Source organism: Panulirus ornatus, chromosome 23 (genome assembly GCF_036320965.1).
Source record: "Panulirus ornatus isolate Po-2019 chromosome 23, ASM3632096v1, whole genome shotgun sequence".
Taxonomy (NCBI): Eukaryota; Metazoa; Arthropoda; class Malacostraca; order Decapoda; family Palinuridae; genus Panulirus; species Panulirus ornatus.
In genome coordinates this window covers 21,378,494-21,405,766 of record NC_092246.1, presented here as the reverse complement: position 1 = coordinate 21,405,766, position 27,273 = coordinate 21,378,494, and the positions used below count along the sequence as shown (strand labels likewise).

The 27,273-nt window shown below is 41.3% G+C and overlaps 2 protein-coding genes across 10 annotated transcripts in view; one reads left to right on the top strand and one right to left on the bottom strand.

Moving 5' to 3' along the window:
* Window positions 1–27,273, bottom strand: part of LOC139756880 (uncharacterized) — a 127,304-nt gene that overhangs the window by 87,837 nt on the left and 12,194 nt on the right. For 3 of the 7 annotated variants that reach the window (XM_071676741.1, XM_071676743.1, XM_071676742.1), the window contains exon 3: window positions 25,272–25,334. The exons of 2 other annotated variants lie outside the window; for them this stretch is intronic. In XM_071676741.1, coding sequence (XP_071532842.1) covers window positions 25,272–25,334 — 63 coding nt within the window. Of the gene's footprint in view, window positions 1–724; window positions 751–1,579; window positions 1,630–25,271; window positions 25,335–27,273 lie in introns of those variants that run through there. 2 more of the 7 variants (XM_071676746.1, XM_071676747.1) reach the window with 2 other exon arrangements.
* LOC139756883 (heat shock cognate 70 kDa protein-like) overlaps window positions 7,031–27,273 on the top strand; it is a 72,260-nt gene continuing 52,017 nt past the window's right edge. The window contains exons 1-3 of one of the 3 annotated variants that reach the window (XM_071676755.1): window positions 7,031–7,211; window positions 10,992–11,070; window positions 20,722–20,783. The gene's annotated coding sequence lies outside the window, so the exon portion shown is untranslated. The remainder of the gene's footprint in view (window positions 7,212–10,991; window positions 11,071–20,721; window positions 20,784–27,273) is intronic. The other 2 variants (XM_071676756.1, XM_071676760.1) reach the window with 2 other exon arrangements.

Here is a 27,273-nt window from a genome sequence, read left to right as displayed (position 1 = left end):
ATCCGAGATCATAATCACCCCAACGTAGCCTCCCCTGGTCGTCACGACCCCCAGGCCACCGTCAAGCTTAGTCAGAACTATATAAACAGCGAGCAAATGAAGTCCACCGTGGGTGGGTCCCAGGTTAGCATGAGGCGCCTCCCGCACAGCCTCGCAGGAGTTTTGCCCCAGGGAAAACGAGAAAATTTCTTGAGCTTCGTCCAAACCATAATTAAGAAAATAATAAGATACCCAATAGCCATTACGTTATCAATTACTGAAAACTTCGTCTCCACGTTATTTCCCGAAAAAAATCCTCATTTCTTTATAAGCCTGCCTTGCCGATACACAGGAAGTGGTATGGTAGCCACGGGTGGCTGCCTAATCCAGGCCTGTGTGGTGGTATAGGAGCCACTAATAGCTGCCTCATCTAAACCCGTGTGGGAGTATGGCAATGTGTAAATGTATACAATATTCAAAAGTGAAGGAAAATAGATTGTGCGATATCAAATCTCATAAGTAAGATTAACTTCAGTCTCTATCCTTTCGCCAGTACATACATACACTCATAATACACAAAAAGGTTTTCAACACAGCACGTTGCTGCAGGCGGGGAGGCAGGCCAGGTGGGTGTCCGTTCGTGACTACCTGGATAAGCAAGCTACTGCCCTCTACGCTACCTACCCTGTCCCCTGTACCCCTGCCTTCTTGTTCCTCCATCCTCTACTTCACTCCCAGTTCCTACCTTGGCCCCATCCTGTGATCCTAACTCGCCCTAGCAATGGGGCAGCGAGGGAGGTAGTGATGGTATGGCACGGCACGGCACGCGTGGGCTGGGCAGCCCAGCCTGAAGATTGCCATCTGACGTCATGCACGGGTTGCTACCGCCAAGTTTAATCCTGCATGGCACTTGGGGGCGGATGTAGGGTGAGAGAGGCGCTAGCAACAGCTTATCGTCACAGACTGTGGGAGAAGGAGGGGTGGGTGGGGGTGGGGATGTTTCCGCGTTAGTTTGGTGAGGGGTGCCGGGGAAGGGGGTGTTGGGGCAGGCAATCATGGTAAAGGGAGCAGAAGGCAAGACAGCCTAAATACCAACTGTATTCCTCTTACAAAGGGTTAAATTCAACTCTTCAAACTCTATCTATGAGCTGTTTAAAAAAAAGGACATTACCAGCAAACCTTATAACACACCTAGATTCATAACGAAATGTAATTCTTAAAGTAAAAAAGAATATTAATATGAATACCATATGCATAAACAAAACCGTGTGGGTCTCGGGTAGGGTAATATACCATTATATTTTGACTTTTGAAAAAAAATATTCCCGTACCCTCCCGCCCATGACGTGGGTGGTGACGCACAAGAGGATAGAGTGCAACCGCATGTCCAGGAACTGGACCACAGTAACAATTATATAACAAGTTACATCTTGAATAAATCATTTACATCAGCGTGAATACTTCTTAAGTATCTGGGATACAATATAGTTATGAATAGGCTTAGAAATGTCAAATGGCTCAACACCCATTCTGCAACAAACAAGCATATAACATTGTAGGTGTAATTCTGCCAGCAAAGTTTACATAATGTCTTCGTTACCATGAAAACGACCAAATTCCCAAGAGTATCTGCATCCCAGCCTGGGTCGGAGCTCATCAAGGTGTCTCCTGCTCCTCTTTGCGAGCAATATTTACAAGGTTCTGCCGCCGGGGAGAGACGTTCTCAAGGCCAATGCCTGGACCAGCGTTACAGCACTGCCAGACGCACGTTATAAAATGATATACAATAAGCATCAAACACATTACGAAACATTAAAGTATGTGTACACGTACTTACTAAGTTGCACAATTAGTAAATACAATAAACACCAAACACATTATGAAACATTACAGTATGTGTACCCGTACTCACTACAGTTGCACCATTAGTAAGTTACAAGCCACTGCCTACCAAGGTAGTAAAATTTTTGAATTCAGAATGAATGTAACGCTATTCCAAAACATTTAAGTTACAAGTAATTTGAACAGGATAAGTGTGGTCTAAGGAACATTGAAGTTTTTAGGTCATAATCAATGTGTAATGATACGTTCCTGGAACAACTTTGTAACATGTAATTCAATTTGCAAACAAAATTCATTGTTCTACTTAAGCGTACTTCATGTAATAAATTAAGGTAAAACAATATTTCGTCCTAAACCTGGCGGCAGAGACCACATACCGCGGTAAAGTGCATAATGAGCCTAGTATTTGAAGGAAGAAAACTACCAACTCTGACTACTGGCATGTTCCACCGTTGTAACTATGACCTTGAGATGAATCAGGGCCGGTCGGTCTCTCTCTTCTCTCTCATTTAGACTCAGGAGAGGATTAGGGGTACATGGTCGGAAAAATCTTAACAATAAGGAATGTAAGGAAATATTCTTAACGTAACAGAATATTGTTATTTGGAACTAATTAGGCGAAAGTGTTGTGTGAGCTAGAAATCTCATTATTTTCAAAATCAGGCTACACTAACAGAAAATTTAAGAGCAGCTAAATGAGTACTTGTTTACTTGTCGAAGGTACGATTAGTTAATTACAGGGAATTATTATGCACAGGGCCCTTACAATACTCTCTTGCCCGGTATCCTCTCAACCATCCCAGTTCCTGCCCGGTGTTTTCACACCCACCCCAGGTCCTGTCCGGGATCCTTACACCCAACCCAGGTCCTGCCCGGGGTCTTCACACACACTCCAGGTCCTGCCCAGGATCCTCAAACTCACCACAGGTCTTGCCTAGGGTGCTCACACTCATTGGTTCAGCTAGGGTCTCTCACACTACCAAAGTCCTGTTTGGGGTCCTCATACCCACCCCAGGTCCTGCCCCGGGTCCTCACACTCAACCCAGGTCCTGCCCGAAGTACTCACACTCAACCCATGTCCTGCCGGATCCCTTGCACTACCTAACTCCTGCCTGGAGTCCTCATATCCATCCTAGGTCCTGCCAGGGGTCCTCACACCCACCACAGGTCATGCCCAGGGGTACTGAAACTCACTCCAAGTCCTGCCCGGGGACCACACACACCCACCTCACGCAGGACCTCACACCCACTCTAGGTCCAGCTTAGGGTCCTCACATGCAACCCAGGTCCTGCCCAGGTCCCTCATACTACCGTAAGTCCTGCCTGGGGTCCTTTCACCCAACCCAGGTCTTGCCTGAGGTCCTCACACCCACCCGATCCTGCTTGGGTCCATTACACTCCCCCAAATCCTACCTGGGGTCCTCACACCCACACAACGAGTTTGAGATGGGAACTTTAATTCCCCCAACCCAACCCCACCGACCAGGCAGGGATGCTGCTGGGGTGAGGCGGCGGCGAAGCGACCACATGCACACACGAGTGGAAGTGTAACGTACTAAGGTAGTCAGTCTCTGCTGCTGGTGAAAGTATTAGAAAGTCAAGTAAAACAAGCCGATAAAAATTCCTACTTAATGCAGTCCGGTTTCTGTGCGATAATCTTGGTTTGTTGTTCTTGTACATACTGTTTGCTGTCCGTGCACACAATCGCCTGCTTATTTTTCTTGTCCATAATCACGAATTTTACTAACAACTTCTTTATACGTTAGAAATAAATTTGCCTCGCTGCTGCTGTCTACCCCCAGCCCACATTATGGGAGACCTGGCTAACATCCATCACAGTACCAGCACGTGGTGGGCGCGGTGGCCTGGCCCATCATCTGCCTGCCTCCCAAGGTGTTAAAAGATGTTACGCGGTTTCCATATCACAGTGGAAATATGCTCAATTCTCAAAAGTGTATCGACAACCGCTTGTGAGAACTAATGAAGAAGTTTACCACCTATATTCTTGGATATTAACCCACGGGCCATACCTGCAGCCTAATAGGTTAGTCTGAGATGGGACACATCTGTAGCCTAGGTTAGTCTGAGATGGGACAGACCTGTAGCCTAGGTTAATAATCTGAGATGGGACACACCTGTAGCCTAGGTTAGTCTGAGATGGGACACACTTGTAGCCTAGGTTAGTCTAAGATGGGACACACTTGTAGCCTAGGTTAGTCTGAGATGGGACACACTTGTAGCCTAGGTTAGTCTGAGATGGGACACTCTGTAGCTTAAGTTAGTCTAACATGGAACACACCTGTGCCTTACTAGAATTAGCCTGAGATGGAACACACCTGTAGCCTAGATCTCTAGTAGAGTTCTTGTCAACACGTCTCGGTCCCTGACGAAGACCTTGCTAAGTTCGGGTAAGATGAGTGTTTCCCCTTGCCAGCTTATCTTGCAATAATAAGTTTCTGTTTATACTTTTTCCATGGATTAATCAAGTAACCAGAAACTTTACAATTATAAATTATCTCAACACATATGACCAAATTAATACCAAATACTAACTAAAATGATTAATTTAGTCTGGTTTAAGAAAGCATCCGCGGCCAGAGGACATCATCCCCCCCCAACCCACCCAAGCTTCGTCTTGTACCCAGAGGAAAGGCAACACTGACGACTTCATCTATACTTTCAAAGTTTAGTGACAATGTTCGCATTTCATTCATAATTTGGTAACTGGTTTACACAAGAATGTGTGTATCGCATTTAGTCACCAACAATGCTCGTGGATAAACAAACACTGAAGGCACCTCGGAGAAAACTTTCATTTCCATAAGGGCACTTGCACGACTGGAGAAATGTACATGAACATTACATAATCTATAACCACTGGAACTCGCCACGAAAAGTTGGATCCATATATATGTTTATATTCTTCTCCATCAATTACAACACCGTAGCAAAATTGTGATCACTCACCAAACAACACCAGAGTAAAAGACATTACCTCAACTCCTCATGCACAACAGTACGTAGGGTCAGGTCAATGGGTTATATAATTCTGCACAAAAATTCACACTGGTAGGGCACGCTTTACGGTGAGCGAGGGGCTGCACCTTCAGGTGTACATGTTCCCGGATCACTGGACGGAAGAGCTCTGAGCGCCACCCAGTGGTCCCCGCTCATAACACCTACTGGTTCTGAAGTCTGTGAAATATTTGTCATTTACACAAATACGTTCGAGTGCTATCTATGTAAGAGTATTTACATGGAGCCACTGGTTCAGTTACACAAGAGCTGATTTAGATATCTGTGTGGGTTTTCATATATGAACATATGCGGTTAGGTCAACGGTCGCCCAACAAAGACGTACACACACGGAGCAGGAATGCGTTGCTTTACACAATTCCTCTTCGCCACAGGTGACGTACATGACAACAGCTGATGGCTAAATATTGCACAACAGTTTAATAAGGTAATAAAAGCGGTAACTCAATCCAGACTTATAGATCAACCAATTGCACATACTCAGGAGAAGCAAGTCAATGATTAGCTGTTTAAGTAAAATACACAAATTAGGAAGTGAGGGACCTACAAAGACCCGGTATTCACTGAATTTAACAGACACCCACTTACAAAAGGACTAACAGACCTGTGGGCTAGATTACCGCTGACTAGGACGACTTACCACCTTTGCATTTGCCTTAACTGTCCACCATCGATCTTCAAGCAATCTATCTCAAAAATATCAATGATAGTTATAGATAGTAAAATTAAATCTAAACCCATCTTACTGTTCGTTTCAAAATTAGACCAACAGATGCCATATTGGCTGGTCTTGTACAACAGGACTGTGTTCGATGAACCGGATTTGTTCCCATAACTGTCAAGTGAAAAAGTGTCTATTTCCCGAGAGTTTTGAATCATGAAGCATAACCTTGAAGTTGATACATAAAATAAAGTTAGCCTAATGTTGTTCACCAGTTTTACTTAAAAATCCAATGTGTAAATGCGAAACCACCAATAGGTTGAAAGTAAATTTCAAAGGTTAACTTCTATATCTATATCTAAATCTATCTATCTATCTATCTATAATGTGTGTATATATATATATATATATATATATATATATATATATATATATATATATATATATATATATATATATTCAATTCATTTTACTTAGTCGGTTTCCCGCGTTAGCGCAAGGAAATGGACGAAAGAATGGCCTAGCCCACCCACATACACATTCATATACATAAACTCCCAAACAAGCACATATACATACCTATACATTTCAAGTATATAGATATACATAAACAAACATATACATATATACAAATGTACATATTCATACTTGCTGCCTTCATCCATGCAAAATAATTCTCAACCGATTACTCGTACCTTGCACAAGTAAATTTTACTGTGCCATGGTCCAGCTCCACAACTCTGTCAATAATTTCCTATAATCAACACTTCTTTGGAAATATGTATATTGAAGTTAATTTCTTACTTCTCTCTGAAATTTACTGCTGGGCGTTAGGTATGGTGTATCGACTGTTTTAATGGAGTTCAAGACGGCGGCAGGCATGAGCTGTATGCAATCCTGGTAAGCTCAGTGCAATGAATAGTTTTCACTATTAAAATTACCACTCAAGTGAATCACAACATTTGCAAAAAGAACTATTTTCTACAAGATAAGTCAATTCATCTCACAATGATGTGGAAATTTAGTAAGCAAAATATTCGACTCACCTTGTTCCCGCCTTCGACTCTGTTGACGAAATAACCCATGGGTATATATCTTTGAGGAATCTGCCTACCCTTTGTTTTAGGATATAAAAACAAACAAATACATACATACATATATATATATATATATATATATATATATATATATATATATATATATATATACATATATATATTCTAAAAGAAGCGGAAGGCAATTTCGTAAAAGATATATACCCATGGATTATTTCAACAAACAACAGTCGTGGGCGGGAACAAGGTGAGTTGAATATTTTGATTACTGAATTTCCACTTCATAACTGGATAACTTGACTTTTCCTGTAGATGAAAGATTTTTGGGAATGTCGAGAGTCTTATGAATAATAACTAACAGCGAAAACTATTCATTGCACTGAGTTCACCAAAATAGCGTTAGTGCTCATACCTGTCACCATCTTGAAGTCTAAGCAGTGTTAAAGCAGTCAGTCCACCTTACCCAACTCACCCTGAGTGATCCGACCTCTACCCTAGCCCTCCTCAACGTAACCCAGCGATATCGCAAGGGAAGAAAAGTGTCCAAAATATCCTTATGGGAAAAATAATGTTCATGGCCATAGTGTTGGGTAGCTGGTAAAATAACCAATACGAAAGACGTTTTGAAATACCAAAAGGTAAGATTATGTGATTTTATATTACCATTACTACATACCTAGTGTAGTAGGATATGGATCATACGACTTCCGTGATATCGCAAACATACACAATTCTTTATCGGTCTGTAAATTTCTTGTTCTCTACGTTCAAATAAGTTAAATTACAGTTTCAGACATTCACCTGTTCCGATAAAAATGAAGGTTAGAATCGTTCAGAAAACATAAAAACCTTAGGAAAAACAACTGCAACCAAACCAAACATAACCTAGCAAAATTCACAGGGTGTCCGAAACGGCAATAATATCCAAATAACTTTGAGTACTCGTGACATTATGACCCTTACTGACGTAGCGATGACATGGTTTTAAATGACGTACTGTTTAAAAAGTTGCATCCGTTACGAGTGTTCCCGTATAGCATTTTGGATATCAATGATAAAACAATTTAATCTGAATGATTTGGATTGCATTATACAATCATGCAACAATTCGAACTAGTGAACGGGACAATGTGCGTTTACGTTTTTCAGTGATCTAATCCACCTCTCAATTTTTCCCATAAAAAAAGTTTATATCAATGATTCTCTCTCAATATGATTTGCTGATTAGGTTACTCGTCTTGAAAAGACAATAATAGCCTTTAGCCACCGTTATAACGGCCAAGACTTCTGCTATGAACTGTAGTATTCAAATCAAACGCCAAGTCATGTGTGATATACCCATGTGTAGTCGCGTTGTTCATCTTGGACCTTGTGTAGTTCACATATGGCGAGGGGCGGCATAGTATTGGTCAGGGTGTGGCTACAAAGCGTCTGGCAGGACCGACCTCTAGCCATATTAGGCCACCCAGGACCCGCCCAACCCATCCTCACCATACACGGGGCCAACCTTGTAACCTTTTCCTTCTGTCTCTCTCAGGGACTTGGTCGATAACACACCAGATAAGAATTTTTCCCTCTTTCGTTTTCTGAAAAGAATAGTCTTATTACTAAACAGGATGTGCGGTGAGCGATAGCCCTGACCTTTCTCCTAAATCTCGTTGAAGGTAGTTAGGTACTTTCTTCTGTCAGGTGAAGTGTGGACCCTTACAAGGAGTGCATAGAGAAACCTTTAAAGGGAAACTAGACATACGGTAACAGGTAAAATGTGCTCGAATGGTAGAAATTTAACAAGGGAATCGGTTAGGTAGGGTATCTGAAGGTATCCCCCTTCTGTGAAAATTGTCAAAAGTAATTAGTAAATGTATAATACTAAATCATTGTTTCTGCTAAGTAATACACTGACATAGAATATTTCGATCTTTTGCAAAATCCTGGACATGGAAGAGGGAGTTACCTAACTATTTTCCTCAAGACGAATTTGAGTCTTATTAATTTCCCTTTTTATCTGTAGGTTAAGACGCTACTTTTGTTATGTTTGACTTGATGATTGTTATTTGTTTACTACTAAACATTAACAGCATGGTAAGGGAGTTGGGCACGATCTTACCACACAAAAATACCCCTGGCCGGAAATTGGGAACACGGAGAATTTCTCGCATATTCTGGCAGTATATGCCTAGTAGATGTCATTCACTTTTTAACGAAGAATGAAATAATATAGGCATTAAATATTGGATATTAGGGTGATTATAATTTGCAGTTATTAAAGGAAAATAAACTACTTTCCATAATAATTACAGTTACGTACATAGCGGTACAAGTTTTGTTTCTTTACATATTTCATGATCCTGCGCCAGAGACGATAACATTGTACGTAATGTTGGCACAGGTGTGGTTATCTTGTGCGCGACTAATATATGGTAACATCTGACGCCCGCATCCTAAAAGATGCCAGGCACCACCAGCTACACATCTAGCTAAGTGATAACTTCCTGTTCACCTGTTATAAGTGGGTTCACGTACTTTTATCTCATTTCTTTTCCACCTTCTTAGAAAAATATAAGAAACAATTGCTTTTAAGTTACTGCGTGACAACTTACGTCCTCTGTGTTCTTTAAACCAACAGTTCACAGAGCAAGGATGCGTTAACGATAATTTATCAGCTTTCACGTGCGCTGTCTCGAAGGCTAATGAAAAATCTCTGCGCACCTCGACCCACGCATATCACAGCTCTCTCAGTAGTTTGTTAACGTGAAATATTTTTTATGTATTTGCACAACTTTGTCTAAATATAGTTTGTCCCTCTTTGGGACAGGCTTCGACCTTGGGCTGGCCCGTGCTGATTTATAAGTAAAACCGTGTTCCCTCCATACAAATATACTAATTATACACAGTTAACAGACTTCGCTTGCAGGTGGTTTCGTTGCGAGTGAGAAGTCAGCTTCGGCGAGGCTCTATCATTGTCAGTGGACGAATAGGAATTGAAGAACTTTTCACATAACGGTGTCCATCCTTTCCCTACTACTGCTTGTACCACAGCCTTGAAGTCAGAGGACGGCTCCTCAAGCCTTGTAGACTTTGATAAATATCATTTACATGATTACTGGCCTGGTAGCGAGTGTCAAGGAGGTGACAAGACAGATGGAAATATATCTGAGAAGTTGAGCAATGCTAGTGTGAACACGGCTGTGTGTGGCCATCGTTGCCACGAGATAGCTGATCAGGTGCTGAGGGATGTGAGGTCAGGAGAGGCCATGAGCCACACAGGGGAGGCCTGGCAGAACCTGATGTATCTGCAGGAACCTTCATAACGCCCGTGAAGCAGACAGAACCACTGACACCCGAATAAAGTATTATATACGAAGGCGGGAATGATTTCCTTAGCACCAGGTGGGCAACCATGGCCATCTGTGACCCCAGTCTTCACAATCTCCCTCCTTCCTCTCCTTTCTCAGGTCCAGTCCATCTCGCCCAAGTTCTTGGCCACCACAATCGTGTTTAACTTTCCGAAGCTTACCTGAATAACCTCTGTGATAGAGCAGCAGTTGCATTGCACAAAAAATGGACACGAAAAAAATAAAAGAACTCGTTTGTTTGGTCTCGTTAAAATACGACACACACACACACACACACACACACACACACACACACACACACACACATTACCTGTACAAACCTCCCAGGAGGGAGAGGCCTTCCTGGCTTCTCTAAGGGTGGAGGGAGAGCGGTGACCTCCCACCCCCTCCGGTCCCTTTCCCTCCCGGTCGCTCCCATCTTTCCCTCCAGGTCCATCTTTATCTCCTCCTCCCCCGCCCCAGATGCCTGACCTCCTTTCTTGGGGTGTGACGGGAGCTGAGAGGTTCGAGTGCCACATATAGAATATATGGCTGAGTTCCTGCCATTTCAGGCAGCTAGGGAGAATACGACACTCGGGACCTGGTTAGCGTGATTTGCCATGAGTCAGCATGGTACAAACCTGTGTCATAGCCACAAGGGTTCGAAACCCGGCTTATCGCTTGTGTGTGCACACATGCATAGGAGAAGAGACTTAACAGTTATACACAACATTAGGTGACGAGGCAACACAGGAGTAAAATTCTCACCCTGTAACACATATAGTAATTAGTGCCATGAATATTTGTATCCCAGCCAATCAGACCAACACATCAAGGTGTCTACTAATCCCATCTTTAGGGACATATATATGGGATGGGTCTTGTTCAATATTAATATGGTAGAAGGATCACTCAATGTCAATTAAGTCAAAAGTAGAAAAAAAGTTTTCATACCATGCAGGTGGACTAAAACTGGTCAACTCTATCTTTAGATCCATAATCATTAGTCTTGAAGTTAACATTCCTAAATATACAGCCGCCCGCTCATACTCCTCACCTTCTAATTCAGGTCTCTCTTACCAGGAGCGACTGAGGTGTGTGTGGCGAGGACCAAACCCATGTGTGCAACCTGGTGGGATCACGATTCGTGTCTGGATAGTCGGTAAGTTTACATGCATAAATACTCTCTCTCTCTCTCTCTCTCTCTCTCTCTCTCTCTCTCTCTCTCTCTCTCTCAGGTCACTGTTGGAGTGCTGAGCCCCGAATTAGTTGTTAGTAAATACAGCTCCTTCACTCGTTGGTTAAGGTGGAGGGGGGGGGGGGGGTCGAAACAAAAATAGACAGAAAATGGGACGGACCCAGAAACAGCTGGAGGAAGGTGTGGTATCTTTAACGTCAGACTGTACCGGACACAGTACATGTGAAGGGTCATAGGTCGTGGTTGTACAAGTTCGCTGAAGCCTTTAAATGCTAGGACTCCTCCCAGAGTTGGCCCTCGGTATGATGGATAGGTAGATACGTATAACTTCCATACCACCAGCCCAAATTACATATTCACGACTCCTTGAATCCTGACCCCTGGTTCTCTTGTCTAGCCCTCGACTCGTATGTCGGAAGGTCACCCTCACCTACACGTCAAGCGGCGGCACCAGTTTTATACAAAACAAGTGTAAAGTTCCGGTAACAGAATCAAGAATTTGTTTAAAAAATGAAAAATAAAAAGGTTTAAAACGAGGATTAGCGTATGGATGTTTTCATATTAAGAATACCTTAGTATATGAGAATTAAGAAAAAATAAGATTCTTAATGCACAATTTGCTAAAAAGTGTTTCAAACTATTATAAAATTCTGTTTCTTACCCCCATCGGTCCGGCCAGATGGAAGTGAACTCGAAATGTCATGTTTTCAATACACCCAAGACAAATGACAAGCTTCGGGGCTAATCTCCACCTGCTATTGGTGCAAACAAGTTTAGAATATGCAATGAAACTTGGCAGTTCTGTTACGGATGCCGAAGTCCGTGAGATTTAGGAATACAGTTTCGGATAATAACATTTCACAGAAGGTTTAGCTCAACGTTCAAATATCTATGAATAGCTTAAGTTCAGCTTCTTTTTGGTTCAAGCACTCTCAGTAAACCTTTGCACCAGTCATTCCTTCTAAACTGTACTTTTTACCTTTATAAACACTTCATTAATGTTTGCCAGATATTGCTTTGCTGTCTCTTGTTCTGCGTGGGTGACTGCGTTGGCGGGGACTGTATGACCTCTCACGGTGGACGTTCAGCCACAAGGCACGACGGGGTGACCCTTATTTATAGGGTCTAGTCTTTGAATTGACCTTTTAATGCGTCATATAGGAAGGATATCATATTCACGGGTCTTGTAGCCGTGTTTAAGGGCCATAACACCGTGCTTAAGTGTTATACTTTAGTTCTTAATGGTCATACAAGTTGCGTTCGAGGGTCGTACCGTTGTGCTTTGAGGACGTGCCATTGTATTCTACTGTCGTACCGTCGTGTTCTAGGGTCGCATTTCTGTACTCAAATTTTTTTCTTCGTGTTCAAGGTTCGTAACGTCGTACTCAAGGTACGTAGCGTCGTACTCAAAGTTCGTACCATCGCACTTAAAGGTCGTACCGTTACACTTAAAAGGTTAGATATATAAATGAAGAGCAGCATCGCCAACGTGCCGAGATGTTTGCCACAGTGTGGCACACTGCCAGTCGTGACGTCATCACCCACATGAGTCAATGACTCATGTCCCTGAATTGCCAGTTTGTACTTTTTTTTGTCCTACGTTTTCGAACCTTTTAGTTTTAAATTTATATACATTATAAAAAGCCCTTCGGCTCACCCTACTCGTAACTACTTGTGACACTGACGTATGAGTGGTATTTAACTATCTGTATGTAAAGAGAAATCTTTACACTCGTGTAGGTGTCTGCTTGCAAGTGTGACCTGTGCAACAGGCTTTTAAAACTTTTACCCAGAGTATGTTGGGTAACAAATTTTGACCCAAATGTATGCCAAAAACTACTAGAGCCGAAGAAAACGAACGACTCACGTCAGAAAGTACATTTTCAAACTATTTTAAAGAACTGGTGGTATTCTAAAAGGCGGAGTCATGGTACCGCTGCTGTTTCTCACCGATGTAGTTCATATCATCCCAGGACTTGAGTCATAATTTGAATGTATTAAGGGAAGGTTTGAGAAAGTCCAGGACTGCGACAGCCGGCACAGAGGCCAGGCCAGACAAGAGGGGTTGCAACACACTGAAACGAGGACGACTCATGACTCACATCGCTGGATATGCACTACAAGAATCGACGTACGAAAGGGACTTGAAGGTCGATTTATAGAACCGAGGTTGTTGTCAGTACACTTCAAGACGGAAACTGCAAGACAGGCAGTGCTGACAGTGCTTGCAACCACGTGGGTCATGAGATGTTCACACAGACGTTTAGCAACGTATACTAGATCCAAATTAAGAATGCATCACCAACTGTGTCATCTAATGAGAAAAAGATTTGAGAAGACCCAAAGGTAGTTGACCAATCCTACCTAAAGTAACGGTTCTAAGCTGTAAGATGAAAGGTATATACTTAACAAAGTTGAACGAGATAAGTGTGCAATCAACATGTTCAGCTGATTTTTAAAATGAAGGAACTAAGGAGATAAAAGTAAAAAATATGCCAAGAAATATTTCTGAGTTGAAGGATTGGGGGTTGCTGCTTCAGCCTACATAAGGAAAAGGAAAACAGTAAATATATACAGTTAAAAATCACGAACAAGAAAGGCTAGGAAGTAAGTTTGCAGGGGGTGTCAGTGTGTAGCAATACATGACAGTACAGGTTAGGCACCACTTCCCAGACGCCAACAGATGCCATACCCACATCTTCAGTTTTATGAACGTTCAAGGTAAAAATGAACTAACTGACAGGAACGATGCATAGTCTGGCTTAGCATTACTTTAAAGAGCTCAAGATCAATTAACAACACTGGAAGTACATAATGTCATTCAACCGGTACAAACAATTCACAGCCTTTCTTATTGAAATTATTCGAAAATGAACTTCGTAACTTGAGTTAAGCTTAGGATGATCTAATTTAGTCTTACCTGACGTGATTTAATATTTAATGGCTTTCAGAAAAAAAGAGAAACGATTACAGCGGGACAGGGGAGTTGGTGGGTGTGGCTTACGCCATCCCATCCCGGCCGCCATGACGCCCAAGAGTAGGAACTTGGCCGGCAGGGAGCGTCCCGGATCTACCACAGGCTACTGCTCCATCCAATTCCTGATATTCTATCTACAGTACTACTACAACTCAGAATTTCTCTGTTAGGTGTAAAGTATAAGAACTTATTCCAAGCTAGAACGAGGCAGGTATTTCCTATTCATCACTTATTCATCACTAGTCCATTTGAAAGTAACGGTTAAAAACTTCATCTTTATTATTTCAAATATCAGAAAAGACTTTAGGTCTGAACTAGTGAATATATTAATACTCTTTAAGGAAGTAAAGCGACGAAAACTACCCGTTACCAAATTTAGTATCATAAAAAACATTCAGATGAATGAATATAGCAACTGACCCTCAGCCAGACAGACGTTGCCACGCGTCACCTTCTGCTATTATCAACAAGACAACACTTGAACCCTTGTTATCGTTAAGGTCTACTGCAGTCTAGCATGGGCACAGAAAATAAGTTATGATAAGTAATGTCATGTCAGTTATTATATTCGTATATGCATCTGAGTTGTCATGTTCCACTTGCAACTTCTGGTTTGTTAATGCTAACGACCTCAAATCAATCACGTTTGAATTTCTGTAATAATTTATAATCACTGTATAGCCATCGTGGCCTCGGTTAAGGCATGCCTTTGTCTTTCCCATGTAGACGGCTGGATGAACAAATTTTTTTAACACAAAATGAACAAAGGCGTGTGGCGTATACTGATGCATCACCTCGCGTGCACATGAAGTAGGAGTTGTGCACGCGAGCCTTTGGCATTGTTAAGGGCTGCAGGCTTGTATCTAACATTTATTTATACCTGTGTTGTCCTTGTACCTTGAGCCATCTGTGAGCATGATCGTAGAGACTGTCTGTTACAATGGAGTCGAGGAAATACGGTGTTCATAAAATATACAGTGAAACTTTACTAAGTAAAGTTTGGACGTAACTGATTTTCCATTCTTTAGAACAATCGCGAGTTAGTGTGTGGCATCGGTGGAGGCCTGAGTTAGCAGAAGGTATAATCCACAAAGTCGCAGATGTACTGAACGAACTAGCAGTGATTCATAAGAAAAGATTCGAGCGGGTTCATAACACCGAAGGAACCAGCAGAGGTTCACATCATTAAACCAGTGATCAGCTTCAACATGCATGAACATAACAAAAAAAGCTTTATTCTTTACGAAGCTTTTATCTTTCCTTGTAAAAACACATCCGCACTTTATGAACAGCATTCTTCGAGCCCAAACCTCGTCCGCCAGTGCACTGTAACATAGGTTCAGTCGCCAACTTGTCAGACAATCCGTATGATTCACGTCGACCTGTACTTTGAGTTATATTTATCATTCTTCATCAAAAATTGTTTATCATGACAGCTGCAGGGACGATGAGTGGACTATCTGAGACTAAGTATCTGTTAAGAGGGTGAGGCAATGTATAGATAAGTTGGATCTTGGGATGGTGACCCAGCTTGTAGCTGGGGTGGTCTGGGAGATGAGAGTGCTGGGGTATACAGGACGATGCACGGGAGGGGTGGTCTGGTCCAGGGGTTTTCTTACATATTGTGTACTCGCGAGTATGTATATAAGTACATCCATTCTTGTACTTAACAGTCGAATAGCACTTGTAATTAGTCGAAATGAAGATGACTCCGCAAATCAGTTTTTTTTTTTTCTTTTTGATGACCTTATCAACTGAAGGCTTACTATTAACCACACCAGTACGGGTTGATGACACCCTGCTGCAGCACAGTACACTTCCACTTCATGATACAGTCAGCAAAACTTTCCAGACATAAAAAGAAAGTCAGTCAGTCATGTGGACTGTAAAACTGGTATGATTTATGACACTATTAGATGACCAGTCATCAACCATGACATAATTATGTCGTCAGTAGGATATGTATTGCCGTGTCCCGTACAACACCGCTGACAGTACCAGAACCAACGGTTTCTCACAAGCCTGAGAGAGCCCTGGTTTTCACCAAGTCAAGGAGAGACCAGGTTTCTATCAAATCTGGGGGAGATCGGGATCCCGCCAAACCTGAGAGGACAAGTGGGTTTCCACTAAATCAAACAAGGGACCGGGTTTCTGCCAAACGAGGTAGAGATCTATTCCTTCTAAGCCTGGGAGACCGGTTTTTTACCAAGTCTGAGAGTGGCTTTCAGCCATGTCTGAGAGATTAGGTTTCTACCAAGCCTTGTAGACCAGGTTTTTACCAAGCTTTGGAAGTATTAGGTGTCTGTCGAGCCTGAAGGAAAGACACGGTTTCTACTTGTACGGCGGTTCGACCTTGGAATTTGTTCAGTTCCTTATATCTCTTAAGATCTGTTTGACTACATCAGACTTGATTACACATCACACTGGAATCTGTTTAGATAATATAGTTCCAGAAGTGCCCAGGGTAGACATTTAAGTTATATAATGGCAGGAGAAACATTATTAAACACGCACGGCAAGCGGTGAGCGTTACCTTATAGCCATACTTTTTTTTTTTTGCAAAATTTTTTTCGGGTTCTGGTTGCGTTGGTGGTTTCCGAAAAATAAGAATTTATCGCTCGCAAACGCAACTAATGCTAACCTTTTGCTATATATAATCAGGTCATCGACATTCAACAATGGTGGTTGAATTTACATAGGTTCCTTTCAGAATCATATGCACAGATCATCAAACCTTAGTACTAACTTCCTTAACAATAGCCAGATTTATTGTAATCCTTGCCTTCCTAAACGTAACCTTAATCTATCCTAACGTAACCCTAACTTAACTCATCGAAACCCATACATGATGTGAGGTGAATATAAATAAACGAAAATAAACTGTTTTGTTAAATAACGTTATACCTACCGATGCTGAGTAGTCGGCAAAATAACTAATCCATTTTTTAAGGCACAAAAAATTTCTAGCTCATGCAAAGACAACATATGAGTTTTTTAGGCCAATGATAAAAAGGCTTGAAGCGAAAAGGAAATTGAAAAACCAGCCTAGAATCAGGCCAATTTTTACTTCATAGGTAAAGAAAATTCCGAAAGACACTAAAGGGGGGAAAAAATGAAAGGCGATAATTACGGAACTACTCTCAAACAGGATTATAAAATCCACCCCGGAAGACGGGTCAACAAAAACTAGAACCAGACTCTCTATGAGGTGAGCCCACCTGCCGCCCAACAAAACATGGCGCGCAATTTGTCTCAAGGACAACCGGTGTCATTATCATGTGATAATTGCGTAAACCTAATGGGGAATAAACTAGTATATGAGCTTGATGTCACGGATTGACCATAGAGAGAGACTATAGACTGCTTTCAGTTGGTATTTCTCTCATTTGAGTGCGTAAAATAAACATAAGTAGAGTTAAACTGTGTAGTGGACAAAGAAGCTCAACCTGTGATGCATGACAATTTCTTAATCTCACAGTAAACCATGGTGGCTACTTACATGGGAAGAGGTTTAACCGCCTTTTGCGCAAATCCCATATGAAGTTGAAAAAAAAACTACAATTTGGTGAAAGTAGTTTTAAAATTATCTCTAATTATGATTATACGCGATCTGAAAAGAAAAAGTGTGACTACTGCGAAATATTTTCCTATGAGTTGGTCCGATAAAAAGCCATGCCAAACTGTTGGTAACATGAAACGTCAGGCCTGTGAAATTAATAACGCAACAAGTGCGCATATGCATGGACTGTGCCCAGGATTACGTTTGGTACCTTAGGTTACGGTAGATTAGGGTCCTAACCCAACCTAATAACGCCAACCATTTGACACGTTGCGGCAGATCACACATTTCGCAGAGGTCACACATTTTGCTTGACACCGGTAAACAAGCCATGTCGTAACGGGCATTCTGCGACCTTCTAACGAGAAACCGCCTAATTATTTCGGCAATACTGTTAAACTAGAATCTCTTCAAGGCAAGCCACAACCTCCTGGGTCTTGTTCTCATCACAATACAGCCCATCCTAAAGTGATGCACCCACCAACAACACTTCCCAACATGACCACTGTTCATCCACAACCATAATTTCGTTCCAGTCACATGTACTCTAATTACAGAGGTATGTGTCCGGTGTCTGTAGCAACATTCCATACTTTCGCCCAAATTGCATGAACAGCATCAAAACATTTTGAGACGATTACACACTTATGATCCTCGAAATTTTTCACATGTAAATTAATGCAGTACTTCCTGTATATTTGTATTATCGGTAAGGTACACGAAATTACCCGTAAGTTTCCGGCCGATTTTTTAAGCAATGTACTGTCCTGATTCTGTATTTCATTTGTTCAACTTGACTGTGTAAATCATCCTAGTAGTTGTCTTTCGTTTAATTATAGTTTCAACGGAAAATAATCCCACTGCTTTCAAGAATAACTAAGCATTTTTTTCCATTGTGAATGGAAGCCTCAGTCATTGCATAATGTAAGCGCAAGATGAAGGTTCTGGCGACACCTGGAGGCCCATCCACTATGGCGTCAAGGTCATGAAACGATTGGCGTAGCTTTCCCAGGGACGCACACTAACAGTGGTATCTCTACTTAGCCTTACACATTGCGGTAATGTATTCCCTGTATTCCCAAGTGACAGTGATATTATGCCCCTTCCCACTTCCAGAGCGGCACATATTGTCCTCCAGGACCGCAAAGTCACATGTAATGCGTCCTAGGGTTGTCATCAAGGACTTTCCACATAGTGGTAATGTGTCCCCCCCCCCCCCCAAGGGCTGCACTCGTACATAAGTAATGTGAACTGGGATGGTTCAAACGCTGGCCAGAGCCGCACATATAGCGATAATGTATCCCGGGGCGGCTCCTTCTTTACCTATGTACCGGGATGACTGGCTGGCCAGGGCCGTACACGTAGTATTTTCTTTAAAGTTCTTCACAAGTCATGATTTATTGCCAAGATAGTTGTAAGGAGAAAACAGTTTATTTGATTATACGCAACATATTCCTTTGATAATAGAATGTAGTTTCTCTTACAATTTTATATCTGTGGCGTGGTTTTCTTTGATATATTTTATGTCGTCTATTGGCTATTGAGTTGAATTAGTAATCACGTAAACTAGAAACTTGGTACGACATACAGTTTTATGGTCTGCATATATTTTCACGAAAAACAGTATTTGACAAGCATTAGCAGACCAATCATACACAAGTCTGTGACATCCTCGAGAGGTAGTCAGTACAATGGTAGTTTAAAATTATTAATAACAACGAGTTCTCAGTATTTTCGGATTACTATAACACATCGGGTTAATCGTAAATTCAAGTTTCCGGACACAAAAAGAATAACCTATTTTGAGGGGAAACTTGTAATATGCCAAGAACAGTATATAATGTAATTATCACAAAGAACACAGGGGTAGCAAGTAAACTCCAAATCAAAAACGACAAAGCAGTGATGAAAAGTCGGTGGAGCACTGCAAATTTTGCTGAAAAAAATGCCATCTTTTGTTTGTTGGTAGAAACATCATCCTTTAATATTGCCATAAAAGGCGGTTTTGGTAAAACATCTGTCCCACAAGGCTTAGCGTAACATTACGTTCTTTCACAAATATATTATTAACGTAACTTTGTGAGATATGGGAAATGCCATGAGTACGAAGACTTGCTGGCAACTGTCACCCACCGGATATGGCGCCTGCCGGCAGCAAAGCTGCGTATTAGCGACGCGGGACGACAGCGAGTTGCCCATTCCCACACCCACTGCAGGGCGTTGAGCTACTTTCATTACACTTATTTCAATGGCAACATAATTGCATATATACGCTGCTTTACGTCGTGAAGTTTCATGCCATGGGTATCCATTTCAAGTTTTTTCACTAACGTAAAAATAACCGTGTGATTTTCGTTTAACTAACATTCTTAACATACGAATCGCAATACATGGCACCGTAAATGTATTATTTAATTGAATTCTTTACTATGACAGGTAACTTGACACTGGTACCATTATCGTCAGATGTCCATCTCTGCATGTCTGTCATCACACCAACCATTTCTACGTTCCTACATATGATAGTTTCTTATACTCACACGATCACAAGTAATTGCACGATAATTTCCTTCCAATTTAATGTCACAACCATCAAAATGTGAGATGTTACTTGCATCTAGTATTCAGTGTATATTCTAAATGTGTTTATTGCTGTGACTGATTCTTACAAAAACCTTATATCCCATGCATGTTACCTATGTACGCCTAGAGAAGCTGGTTAAAGTTCCCTTGCGAAGCCCCTCTATAATCAGCTCCTTAATGGTTTGTGGTGAAATCATCAGTGATTTTGTAACAAAAAAAAAAAAAATGCACTTATGACTCCAACTTATCCTTCTACTTAAGTGTTCTTCAAAAGTAACTGGTAACAGTAACATTATTTTCTAATGTACTTTTTAAAGTTTATCCCATGTGCTTGTTTATATTATGTAAGAAATTTACTTCCAGATGCAGGTTTTTAAATAGCTAATGGCAGCATCTAGCCGCGCCCCATGAAACCTTATTTAGCACCATGCATGAGGTCACCCCTGCCTGTCTTGCATCATGAACTAAGTGGTTCGTATCTCTTATCTCCCAACAGGTTTCCTGGCTAAGAGGCTTTTAAAAAACAAGTGGCGTTTAGGAAGTCTACAGTAAGGAAAGGTAAGGTTACGTACTTATTTCTTATAATAGATATTTTAGAATGATGCATAAAACATGCGGACTTTATGTGAATTCGTAGAAAAAACTACGTACAGGATGTGTAGCAGCGATAAACTGTAACGGTTTAACGGATAACCATTACGCTTGCTTCGTCAATCCCAGCTTACAGACGCCCTCACGCCAAATATATGTAGACTAGGATTATGAATTTTTTAAGGAGTTCTGAGAACACAAAAGATCATAGTTTCAGGGATGAATATATTCCTTACCCTTCGATGATCATAGAGGATATTGTACCTGAACAGCTCCGTCTGACATCAAGCCGTTGCGTCGTTTCTGTGTTCATCCAGGTTGTTAGGTGCTCGTTGGCCTCAATCCTATGTGACAGACACTTGCAGGTGTCAAAAGGATTTTGACTTTCTCAGGATTTGGGATCCTTGCGCAAAAGCCCTTGGCAAATACGGAATCGCCGTAACGTGAAATCCCTTTAAGAAATTTGGCACGCTGAGTGAATGGGCATTTGACAGCTGTTGTCATAGTCATAAGCAAAGATCAAAGGCCAAAGCTATAGCTCGAGATCTCCTCCGATAAGATTAAAGACCTTGCCGAATGATCTCAGCACTGACCAGAGAACGGCTTGTCAATGAAAATATCCTTCTTTTGTAAGTTGGGCGAGGATAAGTTTTCCAAGCCCTAAGTTTGTTAGGGACGCTAAAACCCTGAAATTTTTCAAGGTTGCTAAAATTTCTTGGGGGGAGGTCAGCATCCTAAATGCCCGTTCGTCCTATTGTACGATTGTGAATCTAGGAAATGCTTAATATATGATAATTTTACATTCATGAGGCCTCACCTCAAGAAGCATCTCTATTATTATAAAAGAAATTAAAACTTTATGCTGTCTGCATTTATCTTGACTTCATTCAGTCAGTTCCATTCATGTGTGCATGTTTGTCCCTGTAAACTGAGCGGAAATGAAATATACTTAAAAGAAAGTACTTTACTAAAATAGAAGATCTGAAAATGCAGATCATTCGAAATAGATATGTATACTGGTGAAGTTAGGTTCCTCCCCTGTGGCCAGTGGCCAGCTTAGGATAGGGTTAAGTACTTAAAATGACCAAGAATGCCGCATTCTTTCATCTTTACGTACAGGAAACACGATACCAGACACCTCCTGTCACTTTTATGGCTTAGAGCCGTTGACTTGGAGGAGCTCAGTAGAAGAGCCACGAACAAAAGCGTTCACTCTGTCAAAACGTGTATTGTTTTATATTTGTAGTTGCATGTTTGCATTATAAAGAATATATATGTACTGAATAATACTCAAGAACTCAATTTTTCTTTGAGAACACCTTTAATCCAGTATTTCGCATTCTTCCGTTTTAAAAAGAAGTGAAAATTTAGATTAACCATTTAACACGAAAGTAATTATATTCAAAGGTGATGTTTTAGAAAGTTTGAGAAAATCATGACCTGGCTGCTCCTGGACACGCTTGCCGTACCCTTGGCCAGTGTAGGACACGTTCCTCTTCCCTTAGCCTGTTCATGAGTCTTGAAGCTGCTGAAAAAGACGCCTTCTTGCCCTTTGTGTGCATGAGGAAGTCGGCCGCTAATAAGCTCTTTCCAATGACCACTTGCCTGAAGCATCAGGGGTAAGGCTGGAAAGTGCAGCGCTCGTGTAAATTTATAGGTGTGTATGCTTGAGGGCTCCAGCTCCTCTTGGCCGCCCACACACACAATGCAGCAAGGAGGCGGTCAGTCAGGGCCGGACATATCAACACCCCACACACGCCTTACGTCAATCTTATATATATATATATATATATATATATATATATATATATATATATATATATATATATATATATATATATATATAAACATCTCTTAACTACATATCTCCAACATTATTCCCGGCCAAGCCCAGCTTAGAAACAGCAGTGGGTGAGGTGAGCGGGGGGCCAGGCTAACTCACACAGGCATGTTGGCTCACACAGGCACCAACATGCCTGCTGCACCTCGCCCTTGGCACACTTCCTCGAGGGCATCTATTGATCTGAAAAGAGGTGATGGTGTGCAATATATGCGCAGTTCATACGGTTTGAGCACCTGAAGTGATTGTGGAGACCTTGAAAATACTCTTCGACTGTACATATTACAGGCCCTAGAATCACAAAGGGTACAACCAAAGTGAGCCTGGTTGTTGGGGACCGTACACGTTTGGCTAACGTGACGCAACGGTGTTGCACCATACTACCCGTTAAGCGAGGCTTCCCCTCCATCCTCCGAAGCTGGGCTAGGCTCCCTCTCCACCCCTCTGTGGCTTATTTATGTCTTGATCAAGTTTCACTTCCTCCAAAGCCTCATTCCTTACCCTGTTAAACTACGGTGTACAAGTATTTACCTTCTCCCTCCATACAACCATACGCTAAGATTAATGTCTTGTTTTTGCACAATTAGGCCTTCTTGTTTCGCTACACATTTTTCACTCTACGAGCAGTTTTATTTGCCGTTCTTTTTTGTCCCTTTATATCTCTGTTTGCTGGTCGCCGTAAACTTTACCTTGCTGCCTCTTGAATAGGATTAATCTCCTAGCTTCTTGTATCAGTCTAGAGCTTGTCTCACCTTTAGGATTCGCCCCTAGTTCATCACCCCGTTTGTTTTGATTATCCTTAGCTTTCAGTCTGGGTGTGCTATACCCACCTGTTTATTTTCTTTATATATGAATATATAGAGTTGATAGAGATGCTCTGTGGAAGGTATTAAGAATATATGGTGTGGGAGGCAAGTTGTTAGAAGCAGTGAAAAGTTTTTATCGAGGATGTAAGGCATGTGTACGTGTAGGAAGAGAGGAAAGTGATTGGTTCTCAGTGAATGTAGGTTTGCGGCAGCGGTGTGTGATGTCTCCATGGTTGTTTAATTTGTTTATGGATGGGGTTGTTAGGGAGGTGAATGCAAGAGTTTTGGAAAGAGGGGCAAGTATGAAGTCTGTTGGGGATGAGAGAGCTTGGGAAGTGAGTCAGTTGTTGTTCGCTGATGATACAGCGCTGGTGGCTGATTCATGTGAGAAACTGCAGAAGCTGGTGACTGAGTTTGGTAAAGTGTGTGAAAGAAGAAAGTTAAGAGTAAATGTGAATAAGAGCAAGGTTATTAGGTACAGTAGGGTTGAGGGTCTAGTCAATTGGGAGGTGAGTTTGAATGGAGAAAAACTGGAGGAAGTGAAGTGTTTTAGATATCTGGGAGTGGATCTGGCAGCGGATGGAACCATGGAAGCGGAAGTGGATCATAGGGTGGGGGAGGGGGCGAAAATTCTGGGAGCCTTGAAGAATGTGTGGAAGTCGAGAACATTATCTCGGAAAGCAAAAATGGGTATGTTTGAAGGAATAGTGGTTCCAACAATGTTGTATGGTTGCGAGGCGTGGACTATGGATAGAGTTGTGCGCAGGAGGATGGATGTGCTGGAAATGAGATGTTTGAGGACAATTGTGTGGTGTGAGGTGGTTTGATCGAGTAAGTAACGTAAGGGTAAGAGAGATGTGTGGAAATAAAAAGAGCGTGGTTGAGAGAGCAGAAGAGGGTGTTTTGAAATGGTTTGGGCACATGGAGAGAATGAGTGAGGAAAGATTGACCAAGAGGATATATGTGTCGGAGGTGGAGGGAACGAGGAGAAGAGGGAGACCAAATTGGAGGTGGAAAGATGGAGTGAAAAAGATTTTGTGTGATCGGGGCCTGAACATGCAGGAGGGTGAAAGGAGGGCAAGGAATAGAGTGAATTGGAGCGATGTGGTATACCGGGGTTGACGTGCTGTCTGTGGATTGAATCAAAGGCATGTGAAGCGTCTGGGGTAAACCATGGAAAGCTGTGTAGGTATGTATATTTGCGTGTGTGGACGTATGTATATACATGTGTATGGGGTGGGTTGGGACATTTCTTTCGTCTGTTTCCTTGCGCTACCTCGCAAACGCGGGAGACAGCGACAAAGCAAAAAAAAAAAAAAACATGAATATATATATATATATATATATATATATATATATATATATATATATATATATATATATATATATATATATATATAACTTATTTCGTTTTCGTTGCTTCGTTGTCATTTGTTTTCTTCCCACATATAATTTTCATGAAAAGCATTTGTAGTTTTTTCCCTCTGGAACAGGAAATGCTAAAAATAATGAAAAGTGCACAGGAAGAAAAATATACATATAGGAGTAAATATGCATTTACGTATATTTAAGGAAAACTATAATTCATATAAAGAAAATCACATCTGAATACATGTTCCAAATATGCGTACATTGCTCATGACCTGAAATCAGTTAGCTACTCAAACCCACATTAGATTCCAAACAACACACACGAGCAACAGAATCAAGCATGCGTCAGAGCTGGAAGCGGGACACCATACAGACCATTACAAAGACAACACCACCACCCAAACACCTTCTCCACCATGCTATACATGTTATACTTACTCTTCAGAAGTATACGTACGATATCTGTTCCCACTCCTCGTTTCCAAGTAGTTAGCGTCTTCTCTAAAAAATTAAATGAAAATACACAACATGTTAACAAGATGCAGTTAAGGGAAAGGAATTCTAATGCATAAGAGGGAATAGTGGAAGAACTGGAATATATTTAGTCTAATTATATCCGATTTACCGTTCACACCAAGTTCAGTTTCTGGGATTAGCTGGTCATTAATAAAAAGAAATCACTTATTACTAAAAGTTAAATGTTATATATGTATATATTTTTTTTTACATGCATTTGGGCTTAAGATCGTACACCTCTTTGGTGGCTAGGTTACATCCCTATAGCAGAAAAAAAGTGAATTTCCTATTTCTCTGAATACGAAGCGAGGATAAAATTCCTGCAGTTCCTTCAGAAACGAACACAGTTAAAATACCTGATATCCAAACACTAAAAGGTAACTTTTAATGTGTGGCTGTTTCCTTATCAGTTCACTACAGATGACAACTGTAAGCTGCTTTGCAGCATATCAGCGTCCAAAGGGGCATCATACACACGTTAAACTGTCTCTATCGGGCAAGGAAAGTAGTATTACTTTCTTCTTGATGTGAACTGTGAACTGGATATAATTATCAACAGGAGTCTCCGTAAACAACCTGGACCATTCACAGCTTCATACATCCGCCAAGAGGGAGCTTGCATGACGTGTCATCGCCAGGATGCGTTCCAGGTGTTGCTGTTCCAAAGATCCCGATTCCTAAATAGCAAATAGTAAACTGCGGGACAGCGTGAGTCAAGATGCAATGACAGAGGCAGGGAGGAAACAAGCTCACGAGGAAAATAATTCACTAGTCTATAAATTCATGTATAACAAGCTTAAAACCTGTCTCTGGAAGGTTTTCTTTCACGATGCATTGCAACAGTTCATAATCACACTACAAACAAGTAAGAGAAGTTCAAGAGCATGAACTATAGGACTTAGTTGCTACGTTCTACTATGATATCTTGCTATAATCTACCATTGTCAATTTATATGTTGTATCCTAATCTACTCGACAAAATGTATGGACATTGTTAGGTTTAATATTAGAACAAACAAAAACTGGCTTTCATTTTTGCCAAATTCTATATCATACAGGTCGAAGATAAAGGGAAAGCCTTACATAAAGCACCATGTAATGTTCTTGTTGTTCTAGGTTTTATTTCATGCTGTGATATTAAAACCGCAGCAAAAGCCTATGAACATCCAAGGATAATGAAATCGTCTGAATTCAATCCTACTTCCTAAAGAGCGTCTAATTTCTGAATTATGTGACAACCACTGTACTGGTTTGACCTTGCATGGGCCATACTCCCCCATTTATGACCATACAAAATGCTGCCACAATTTTTTAGGAAGTAGGTTTCGATGTCGCTGGTGTACATATTTATTTAAAAGGAAAAAGACTTCTCTTGTGAGAGTTGAGTAAGGAAGAATTACTTTGTGAAGACTGGAGAGGTTTGATAATATACTATGTTGTGTTGACAAAAGCGTGGCTTGGTACTTTCCCGTCAGTTGAGGGCAAAATAGAGACTCGCCTGGAGCCCGGTCGATCTTCCTAGGATGTCGGACAGCATGAGCTTCACTCATATTGGCATTATTGATGGGATGATTAATGAGCAATTACATATATTTCAATAATGTGGTTTATTAATAATGCATATATATATATATATATATATATATATATATATATATATATATATATATATATATATATTTTTTTTTTTTTTTATACTTTGTCGCTGTCTCCCGCGTTTGCGAGGTAGCGCAAGGAAACAGACGAAAGAAATGGCCCAACCCACCCCCATACACATGTATATACATACGTCCACACACGCAAATATACACACCTGCACAGCTTTCCATGGTTTACCCCAGACGCTTCACATGCCTTGATTCAATCCACCGACAGCACGTCAACCCCGGTATACCACATCGATCCAATTCACTCTATTCCTTGC